We start from the raw sequence: 12358 nt of genomic DNA on the forward strand, positions 1-12358 counted from the left end.
CATGGGTGAGTAAAGTTATAAACTTTTGTCAAAATATTGGCAAATAATGTTTATGCCACATTACTTCTGCTATTACTAAAAGCCAAAAGGATATAAATTATCCAGGGAAAGAAATTATTCAGCAGAGACCTACAGAGGTATACCATCAATTTCAGCAACAAACTAGTTTTCCAAATTCTGAGCCTAGATTTCAATATTTTTCTCATGAACTCTGGACCATGGTTTGAGTCAGAACCAAATTAAGGCCAAGCTTGTCTTTCACACCTGAGGATGAAGTTCTCTGGAAATATAACTGTCAAAAATATAGCATGGATAGTCCAACATCTGTCTTGGACTTAGCCAAATATAGACCATCTTGGAGAAATGACATAGCAGCAGGTCTGGTGTTCTGTTCTGGAATGTTGTGATTTTGATATAGAGACCATACAAACCACAAGACAGACATCCTGAAAAATATTCACCTTTGTTATTGTTTGCTTCAAGAAACGAGGCTCAGTGGTCGGAAGTGGAGGACAGAGTATAACCCAAGACGAAGAAGTAAAAATAAACTTAAAAAGAAGTCAAGATGTTCTAATACGCTTGAGCAGATGTTATGAATTATTTCCTTTATTATATGGTAGACAGATTGGCTAATAAGTTGTCAACAGCAGCAGTATTAAAAAGTAATTTTATTGGTCTGTTGCCTTAGTAATGGGGAAGTCATCAATATTATTATAAGTTCCTCTTTCAGAATTCATATATGGTTCATTTGTTTTCACAGCTGTTCAGAAATTTAATATACGAATACTCACAGTTTATCTAACTAGTCTTCATGGACATTTTGATTATTTCAAGCCTTAGGCCATTATGAATACTGTTGTTTCAAATATTTAAAAATGTATTTTGTGCATGTTTTGTTGGATCTATCTCTAGTCGTGGGGTGGCTGGATAACAGAATATATATATATAAAAAGATATATATATATATATATATATATATATATATATATATATCTCACTTTAGAAGATACTGCTGGTTTTCCAAAGTAATCATATAAATTTTTACTCCCATATGTAGGTATCTATTAGAGTTTACATTTTCCATTTTCATCAACATTTGTCTAATTTTTTTATTCTATTAGCATTTAATGGCTTATCATTGTGGTTTTGTGTCTTGATTATTAATGAAGTTCAGCACTTTTTTGATGTTTATTAGAAATTTGTTTTTGAAGTGCCTTCTCAACTCTTTTACCCATTTTACAACAAATTATCTTTTAAAATTTGATTTATGGGGGGGGGCTAGTGTTGTGGCTCATAGGTAGAGTACTCACTTAGTATGTGTGAGGCCCTGAGTTCGATCCTCAGCACCACATAAAAATATTGTGTCTACCTATAACTAAAAAATAAATATTTTTTAAAATTTTGATTTATAGCTGTTATATATATTCATATAATCTACAATTATGTTCCATTCATGGCTTTTTTCATCCTTAATGGTGTCTTTGATGAACAGAAATTTCCATTTTAATGTAATCCTTTTTATCATTGTTTTCTTTCATGATTAAGCCTTTATTTTAAATTTCTGACACTAGGGATTGAACCCAGGGGTGCTTTACCACTACACTACATCTCCAGACCTTTTTGAGACAGGGTCTCCCTAAATTGCTGAGGCTGGCCTCAAATTTGCAATCCTTCTGCCTCAGCCTTCCATATTACTGGGATTACAGGCATGTATTACTGCACTCAGAATGACCAAGGCTTTTTGGGTCTTATTTAACAATAAACCTTTCCATTCGCCTAGATTTTGAAGATATTCTAATAAGTGATATTTTAGAAATGCATAGATTTACAATCCACAAGAATATATTTTGTATAATGCGTGAAGGGATAATTTTCTTTTCTTTTACATGATTATTTAATTGCCTCATTAATATTTAACAGAAAAATTATCATTTTTACAGTGCTCTAATGTTTGTACAGTGTTTGATGTCCAGGGTGACCAACTTATTGCAATTTGCCTAGGATTTTTGTTTTTAGCTCTAAAAGTTCTGTGTCTTATGAACAGCCTGTCTCTAATGAACTAGGATGGATGGTCACCTAATTTTTGTTATAAATCACGAATGCATATAAGTATAGGTTTACTTCTGGATTATCTTTTTAAAATAGAATAAGAAGCCCACTCTCTCTTTACTATCTTAGCTGTGTAATAGCACTTACCATCCTGTTTTAAAAAAAGTCATCCTACTTTTCTTTCCAAGAGTCTTATTTTTTTTTGTAATTTTTCATTTTAGAATCAGCTGAATTAACACAAACAAGAATTCCAAGACTGAGATTGCATTGATTATGTAGATCAGTTTGAGGAAAAATTAGCATTTATAATATGAAAACTTCCAAGTCTCCTTTAATTTTCTAAATAAATATTTTGTGTGTGGAGGTCTTGTGCATGATTTTTCCCTAAAACATCGAACTTCTAGATTTATACAAAACAGATTTTTGTGTTGTTTTTAAATTTTGTATTTTAATACTTGCCCTTGGTGTACAGAGTTACCCTTTAATTTTGCATATTGACTTTGTGTTAGGGAAGTTACTGAATTGATTAATTCTACAGAGTTTATGTATAAGTTAAATATTTTTATGTTAATTATTTTGGATTTTAAAAATAGAAGTAGGTGACTGGCTCACAGTCTGTAATTTGCCAACTCTTTTATCCATGTTTATACTTCTTTTCTTGGAGTCTCATGTCTGTCAGCCTGTATGGTAGATGCGGCGGGAGATGGAAATCGTTGCTGGTGAACACAGTGTGCGCTTCTAGCTTTTCAGTTATCCTCTCTTTCCTGGACGTTCTGTAAATTGAGTCCATTATGTCAAGTCTATTTTCTAGCCTTCTTTTTTCCTTTGTGTAGAATCAAGTTTCCATCTGGTAACACTTTCCCTCAGCCTGAAGAATTTTTTTCTTTAACAAACCTCATAGTGCAAATATTCAAGAAAAATAATTCTCTCAGCTTTTGTCTAACAAAATGTATTTCATTTTCACTTTGAATGAAGTTTTTACTGGATCTAGTGAACATTCACTAGTTTTTTTTCTTTTCTTTCTTAAGTTTTTAGATGTCATTCCACTGTCTTCCAGCTTGCATACTTTCTGATTACTGTCTTTCGTTTCTCTATATCGAGGGTCATGAACTTTTTCTGTCCATTTCAATTATTCAGTTCTGCCACTAGTGTGAAAACAGTCACGGACAATATGTAAGCCAACAGGTAAAGCTGTTACAATAAAACTTGAGATAGGCTAGATTGGTCTGAGCTTTATAATTTGTTGACCTCAGTTCTATGCTTATTCTTTTTGTCTAGTTGTTTTTAAGAGTTTCTCTCTTTATGACCATTTTAAAGTGATTAAAAAGTGGAGTGCCTTGGTGTGGTTTTGTTTATTCCGCTGGAGGTTGGCTGAACTCTTGGATCTGCCATTTCTCTCTCTCTCTATTGTATTGATGTTTTTTTTTGACATTCCTTTTAAGCTCCTAGTTTGCAAATTCCATTCCCCTTTTCCCATAATTTCTGCAGCTGTTTCTATTGATTGGTTTATCTCCTTGGTATGAATTACCTTTTCTTCCTCCTTTGAAGGTCTGGTAAATTTTGTTCAGGTGCTGGGTATTGTGAATTTTACTTTTGTATATAATGGGTTTATTCCTTTAAAAACCATTAAACTTTGTTCTCTATGCAGTCACATTACTTACACAATTTAACCAGAATTCCATCCTTGCAAGGCCTGCTTTTAATCTATGTTGGGTGTTAAAGATTAGTCTTTGTGGGCAAATTTAGCTTTATTAAGTATGGACTTTTTGGGACTGGGTTGTAGCTCAGTGGTAGAGCACTTACCTAGCATGTGTGAGGCTCTGGGTTCGATCCTCAGCACTGCATAAAGATAAATAAACAAAATAAAAACATTGTATCTATCTGCAACTACAAAAAATATTTTTTAAAAAGTATGGACTTTTCAAAGAGAAATATTAGATACAACCTAGGATGAAAGGGGGACTAATTTTAGGGAGTTAGAATAAGACTTGAATATATTAAACAGTGAGCTGGAATTAGAGAAAGTAGGATAAGGAGAACGGTATGCTCTACTGAGATGGGCATATGCAAAGGCCTAAACATGGCAATTACATGATGTTGTCTGAGTCAAATGATGCACAGGTCCAAAATGATTGAGGGGGAACAGAAAGGATGGAAGAGATTAGGCTAGTTAAGTAAGCAGATAATAGACAGGTGCAGAAATGAGCTGCTAAAACATGCTTCCCAACCCTTTGGATTACCATATCAAGGTTTTAACAAAGCAGATTATAATTTTTTTAAAGGAATCATGTTAGAGGTGCAAGATGTGGTGAGACAGATTGGAAGAATTTTATTTCACAATATTTATCTTAAGCCTTTATTATATAATTTGCTTAAAGCCTTTGCTCACATTTTTCTCTTTGTAACTGTTCCTCCAAACTAAAGCACTGACTTAGAAACCCTAAAGACTTGGATTAAGATCTTAGTTCTGATTTTTCACTAGTTGAATGATGTTGAGCAAATTCCCTAATCTGAGTCTTTATTTTCTTTATCCATAAAGGGGTGAGGAAAGGTGTGGAATGAGCTTACAGGGCTAGTATAAATTAAAAAGACATAAATACCTGCCAGTGTACAGCACATGGTAGAATATTAACATATACTATTAGTCCCCTAAGATAAAAATCCTAGGAAAAGAATTTCTTTTCGAGCAGAAATTTTTAAGCCAGATTTCAAATTTAAATTGCAAGAGGAACTTTAAAAATGAGGATGCCTGGTCCCCACATAATTTAACTGGTCTGGGATGAGGCCTGAACATAGTATTATTTTTTCCAAGTTCTCCAAGTAATTTTCACATGAATGCAAGGTTTAAAATTGCTATTTAATCTGGGAAGGTTAATTTTTTCATTCTTCTGAAATTAAGGTAGGTGTGTGTGTGTGTGTGTGTATGTGTGTGTCTGTCTGTCTGTCTAGTACAGAAAGCAAAACATCAAAACATATCTGTTAAGAGAAAAACAACTGCGGGCCATAACAGACACTGAGAGAGCTAGCAATACACTTGGCTGACTTCTTAGATTCTATTTTTAATGTTAAATCCACATGAGTTATGTAAAATCGGGGCCAAAGGTTTTATATAACAAATCTTTTTGAATTTCTGAAATTCAGATTGTTGATCTTATAAAATTTTTGATTCTCCTTTCTTGGAAAATTATTTCTATAGAATCCTTTTCATATGGAAAAGCTGCAGTTTTTTTTTTCCAAGTACTTTTTTTTTTTTTTTTTAAATCCCTCATTCATTGTGAGGTTCATTTTCAAAAAAAGGACTCTGTACAAAAATTAACTTAGTTTAAAAAAAAATAAGGCCAACACTGAAGACATATGACAGTTTGGTAAATACTTAAGAATATTTGGAACACCTTGTAGATTAGAAATATTTCAAAAACTTTCTTGAGATACTTTACTCCACTGATTTTTCATTTAAGCTTTTTAGTTACTGGATTATATTATCCAAGATTTAGCCTTACTCCTCCAAATGATATCACTGAGATATTAATAATAAAGAGTTCACATTTCCTAATAAGTTTATAAAATGTAAATAAATTACTCCATCTCAGGAATATTTAGTTTTAGAAACCTAAACTCTATACAAAAAAAACACAGATTGTGAAAGGATATATAAGGTATAGCATTCTTATAAGATAATATATAAATACACAGTAGTGTTTCCTCTGAAATATTCATTGAAAAACCATTCTTTATATAGAGTATATTATATAATGTACAAATTTGGAAACAAAGTCTAAAACATCAAAATGATGATTTTCACTAACTGGACAGACTATGCAAATTTTTTTCCTTAAACTATGCTAGGCACAGAATAAACATCCAATCTCACTTATAACAGCACGGCACTGAAGAGGTAAAAACAAAGAAAGATGACAACTTTTGTAGAAGGCATTATCATAAAAAGAAGAGATTTAGTTTTGCAATATTTTTCTTCTCCCCAGATGTGAGTTAATAGGCTGTTTGAACCTGTCACAAGGATACTCTAGACATCATGAGGGATTTATATTTCTACATCCTACTGGTATCTTAAAGTACAGAGACAAAAGTCACGGCTCTCTAGTCCTTTAGCTTCCCTGACTATTCAGCTGACATAGAGGGATAATGCTTGAATGGGGGATGAGCTAGAATCCTCCAACATGATCTGTAAATGTCCTAAGTCAGAGCTGCAGGAGCACCTGCTAGCGGACAGGTTATGAGGGCCTATGAGACAACATCAGAAGTATTTCCTTCTTAGAATATCTCTCTGGAAAAAAAATAATACTTTTCTCAATGTGTCAACAAACATCTTTGAGGATAAGAAACTCAAATTTCCAGCCTTTTATTTTTGTTTGTAGTGTAATATGTTCTTTCTTACTTTTTTGGGTACTGGGGATTGAACTCAGGGGCACTTGACCACTGAGCCATATCCCCAGCCCTATTTTGTATTTTATTAGAGACAAAGCCTCACTGAGTTGCTTCGTGCCTCGCTATTGCTAAAGCTGGCTTTGAAATTGTGATCCTCCTGCCTCAGCCTCTGAAGTCAATGGGATTATAGGTGTGTACCTTTGTGTCCAGAGTATTACTGTATTTTTACTCTTTGAAATCAACTCAGTATTACTATATTGCTAGAATTTAATCTTTATCATTTTGAAAATTCAATACATATTATCTTAATACATAAAAATCATTGAGCTAGGCACAGTGGTACACACCTGTAATCCCAGCTACCTAGGAGGCTGAGGCAGGAGGCTCACCAATTTGAGGATAGCCTCATAACTTAGTGAGACTCTATCTCAAAAGAAAAAATAAAAGGTTTGGGGATATAGCTCATAGTAGAGAGCCCCTGGATTCAGTATCTAGCACTATAAAAAAGAAAAAAAAAATCCTGGAAATTCTTGATACTCAAGGATAAAACTGTGTCTTATTGACTATAAAGAATTTTCTAGAAGCATTTTAACCCAATATTAATTCAAGCATTAAATGACTTCATTAATTTCAATAAATGCTAAAACTGCTATAATCTGATTATAAATTATTTTGCAGCCAGTGGATAACTGAACACACAGGGTAACTCAGACACTCAGGGTAACTAAAAAATCACTATTAGGTCAAAGGAAGCCACAGGAAAGTATGATAAAAATCTTTCTGGTTCGTTCATTTACAGAGAAGACAAATGTTGATTAATTCTGTAAAGCATTGCCAGTTTTAATCAATTTTCTTAATCTTCTGGGTGATTAGACACAGGTTAGGAGTGGGGAAGTAGTGGAATGAAGAGGAGGTGGTTGTTTTTAACTGCTGCCACAAGAGCTTGGGAAAAAAGATAAACCCCGAATCACCAAAGAACCTTATTTCCTTAAAATGTTTTCAAAATAAATATGCGACCAATCTTTAGAACAATGCACAACCATGGATAAGTTAAAACCTTCAGGAAGGAGGATATTTGGGATAACTCTTGAATACTATATAATCAAAACCCAGGAGAACTGACATGCTTCCAGTTTCCTGACCAAACATAATGTGTGATGGTAGGGACTGGCATTTTCACATTGTATCTGAAACTAAGAAATAGAAACAATTGTGGAAAACATAACTCAAAAAAACCCCAAAAATTCCAAATATACAACTCCAAAGATATGTTAACAATGTTTAATGTTTTGAGGATTAAGTAACAAATCAAAAAAGATTTTTTACTTAACTAAGTTCACTTCCTTTGAATTTTTCTAAGAGTTAAAAATTGACTATTATACTTACTGATTTAGAACCATCAGATTTTGCTTCTGGAAAAATCTAATACCTTTCAAAAAATTACAATTGTAATGTTAGCACAAAAATTACTTCCTAAGATTTCATTTTTTAAAAAACTTTTCTGCAGCCAAAGATTCCTATTTTTGAATTACAGTACTGCAAGGCACATACAGAACTCACCTCCTTCAAAATACAGATGATACTCCCTGAAATATAAGTTTAAAATTCTTGAACAATTAGAAATACTACAAAGTTAGCAATTTTTAGGTAAAAACATTGCTTCTACAGGATCATGCACCTTTCTTAAAATCAATTCAGTAATATGTATAAATAATCCTTTTTTTAAAACATCTGTACTTGAAATGCAGATACAGTGATACTGAAGATAGCACTAAACAGAAACCTGAAAAGTACTATAGTTTGATAAATTTTGTTATTGCCTTCATTAGAGACTGGATCATCTCTAGTATTTTCAAAGACTTGAATTTAATAACTGGGCAACTACCCAAGAAATAAAGGAATTTCTTTAAAACAACATTTCTTACTTCTAGCATTGATTTTTGTATAAAGAATGCTAAGTGAATTATGTATTTTTTTGTTCAGTAGAACCCAAGATAGACCACTTAAATGCTTCTACCAAATTTAGTGCAGCTTAATTAGGGACCAGGTACATTGTTTCCTCTGAACATTTTTGGTCAAGCATGACTAACCATAATGCAAATGGAATCTTAAGAGGTAGATTTTTTTCCCATGATGCATTTTGTTGATAAATGTATTGTCAATAAAATAAAAACAAGCACTGTATGTGTGTTCTTAAAGTACAAGGGTCTAATGAAAAGAAAAATAAAAGATAGGTATGATATTTGTTACAGTCTGACATTTTAACAGTCGTAGTATTAGATATTTTGTGACCAAGTGCATTTTGGACACTCTCGGGATCAAAATACGAGTCTGCCAACTGTATTAAATCCTCCCCCACCCCCTCCACCAGTTGGTCCACAGCTTCCTGGTGGGTCATTGTCATCAAATCCATTGGGCCGAAATGAACAGGAAGCAGATGCAGCTTGCAGGGCCCGGGCTCGAGCATTCAACTCTTGTTCCTAAAATTAAAAATAGTTCTTATAAAGATAAAATGCTAAGTACATGGATAGGTATATTGCCAAACAAATATTCTAAAGCTGCCTTAATCTTTAATAAGCATCTTTCAAATCTCAATTACTTTAAAAATATTGACATTAATCCTTACCAAATCCTACTGAAGTACATAATCACCTTTGGAACAAATAAGGCAGAGAGCAAAATCCTCATGTAACTCCACAGAATGACATATCTCAAAACATAGAACGTTTCAAGATCTCACTTTATAATAAACTGTAGCCCCTAAGACATACAACTTCTTTATAGAAAATATTACAGCCCCTGCAACACTCTTTTATAGGAAGAATTTCTTCTTCTACATAAAACAGAATTCAAAGATTCTAACCGTGGGTTTTCTATACTTTATCACCTGGAGCTATTTTGGAAGTGAGAGATTACAGTAAAAGTTGAAAAGAAACACCTTGCATTTTTTCTCACCCTTCCCTTAGGCTACTTCTTAACACTAAGACAGATTTCAAAAACAACTGAGAAGTAAAATGAAGTCTATCTCTTTATAATAGTAGTACTTATTACTTTTCCCTACCAGATTATTAGAATTTTTATCAGGAATCAGTCTTATTTATTTATGACACATATTAGGTGTTCAATAATATCAATAATTTCATATTAGAATGCTAGTTGGTGCATGGATTCAAAAGGAATAATGTGAGTAAATAATGTCATATTCATTTGGCAAGGTGTGAAACTGGATTTTAAAATTAGGGAACCACAAACTCCTTTAAATAGTACACAGAATATACTGATATGTGCCCATTTTCTGGAAGAAGGTCTATTGACTTCAAATGGAGTTGATCCAATAAGGTCTAAAAGCCACTGCTAACAAGCATAGCCCTTTGCTTGTCAGCAGAACTACCCTGAAGAATTCTGAAAACCAGCTGACATTAGCCACAACTGTATGATATCCCATGTTTCAACTTAAAGCCCCGAGACTCTGCCATCTGGAAAGGCAATCTTATTTTATAATTTCTAGCTAAAATTTTTATGAATCCCTCTTTATGAATCACATATTTTTATAGCTAAAAGGAACTTTGAATAAGAAGTCCTTAATGGCCTAATTAACCTGAAAGGGCTTCTAAAACTTAATTTGTAGAATATTTTTGAAAACATTGTTTTCATCTACTGTGTCATTTACTGTATTCATAATTGTTAGCTCCCACATAGTCATTTTTCAGATGATATAGTAGATATTCAATGTATATTATTAAAAAATGTATTTTTTTGACAGAAAAGCATACCTCAGAAAAAGACTAAAATAAAAACAACAAAATCCTCAGTGCTCTATCTTTATATTAAGCTGTTCAAATCAGCAATGAAACCATAACTCTATATCTAAGGAACTATGGTTTCATATATAGATGTATTCCCTAAGGAGCTTGAATATGCAAGGGAGTGTTCCAGAAGTTCTGCTTCCAAAAGATATAATAGTTTTTAACCTAGACTTTGTTTTAAGCTAATAACCCCACTGCTTCTAACACCTACAAAATTCATATTTCAAGACATAAAAGCATCCCCAGAATGTTTCTTTTTTGTATAGTTTTCTGTTTTCAGAAGATGAGTTTATGAATCAAAGCAGAAAATATACCTTTCATTTTATTTCTTTTAATAAAGAAGAGACATTGTGTACAATGTTAAAATCAATTCTCATAGCATATATAATTTATATCACAAATTTATAGCAAGTATTCAAATTAATTCTAATTTCAGTAGCAGACCAAAATTGAAGCTATAGAAAGGCGTTACTGTTGCTTTGGGACAGATTATAGTATATTTAGATCTATCCATCAAGTAAAACTGTTGACATTAAATTCCTCCCTTTTATTTTTCTTTAAACCATATATATTATATATACTTTTCTTTATGTATGATAAAAAAATTAAGAAATTAAACTACCACCTCCTTCAAAGAAACAAAGAAAACAAGCAAAAGCTAGAAAACTCTGCCTGTGGTCAATGTGGGCCTGATGGCTGGTGATTTCCACTCTGCAATGCTGGTGGTATTTACGTAGTCTTTATCTTACTGCATCCTAATCAAAGGTTTAGTTTTTGTAATTGGGACAATAAAACAACAGAGTATCTACTACTAGTGGAAGTTGGATTGAAGGGAAAGAAATATATGAAGAGGAAGATCCTTTTACTATTTGAGTTTCAACAACTTTTTATAAATCGGTACACTGCTATTTCTTACATCCTATATCCTAGACATAGTTATCTATTATAAAGCACAAAATGCTTTGTAATATGAAGTACGTGCTAGGAAATAAGCACAAATTTAAATTATACCTCAAAACTAAGTGCAAAACTCAAAATACACATACATACTCTATGTGTTCAAAACTGAAAAACTGACACCTAAAAAACTGCTGTACGTAAGATCTCAACCACAGACATTCCCATTACTGGCAATTACTAGATATGTTCATCAGCATAACAGAATAAACAAGATAGCCTCTTACCACAAACTTAAAATACCAGAATGATTTGGTTAGATGGTATGAGAAACTTTACAATTAAAGTCTTCATCAATTACACCACTGTATTTGAAAGTAAATAATTACAATCTACATTATATTTAAGTTCTTATTTAAAAGTTTACTGTTTATCATTATAATTTGCTTTAAAAAGGCATTTTGATAGTAAAGTTTTAATAGCCAGTCTAAATATTCTTAAATAAATACCTTACTGTAAAATTTGGCAATACGTTTTAAACAACTAACCAATCTGAGACTTAAGATGGGGTTTAGGACAATTGTACAACACTGAAAAACTATTCACAAACTACATGATGCCTTTTCTTTATTTAATATAAGAGTCTTAAAAAATAATGGGTGGCTGGTGTTGTAGCTCAGTGGTAGAACCCTTGCCTAGCATGTGCGAGGCACTGGGTTCAATCCTCAGTACCATATATAAAAAAATAAATAAAGGCCTATCAATAAGTAAAAAACAATATTAAAAAAAAAATAAAAAGAATGGCCTGTTTGAATCTTGGGGCTGGGGATGTGGCTCAAGAGGTAGCGTGCTTCCCTGGCATGCATGCGGCCCGGGTTCGATCCTCAGCACCACATACAAACAAAGATGTTGTGTTAGCTGAAAACTAAAAATAAATATTAAAAAATTCTTTCTTTCCCTCTCTCTCTCTCTTAAAAAAAAAAAAGAACGGCTGCTCATGCTCAAACACTATAATCAGGATGTAATGGGGAAGATAGCAAGATGGTTAAACTGGAAAATCTAGGTGGCAATGTAATAGTCATTATGGCTGTAATAGTCTTTGACACTCTAATTACAGAAATTAGAGTAGTTCCTTGTCTTTCCAAATATTTGATAAATATAATATTCTGCCCAATCACTGGTATGTAAATAACCTTCTGCATATTTCTAAAAGTCAGGAT

General features: G+C 32.7%; 1 protein-coding gene across 1 annotated transcript in view; it reads right to left on the reverse strand.

The window, feature by feature from the left end:
- Positions 1 to 7250: 7250 nt before the first annotated feature.
- Positions 7251 to 12358, reverse strand: part of Usp38 (ubiquitin specific peptidase 38) — a 33430-nt gene continuing 28322 nt past the window's right edge. The window contains exon 10 of the mRNA XM_027926677.2: positions 7251 to 8915. Within this exon, the coding sequence (XP_027782478.2) occupies positions 8754 to 8915 (162 nt within the window). The 3' untranslated portion in view covers positions 7251 to 8753. The remainder of the gene's footprint in view (positions 8916 to 12358) is intronic.

This window comes from Marmota flaviventris, chromosome 7 (assembly GCF_047511675.1).
Source record: "Marmota flaviventris isolate mMarFla1 chromosome 7, mMarFla1.hap1, whole genome shotgun sequence".
NCBI classification, from domain to species: domain Eukaryota; kingdom Metazoa; phylum Chordata; class Mammalia; order Rodentia; family Sciuridae; genus Marmota; species Marmota flaviventris.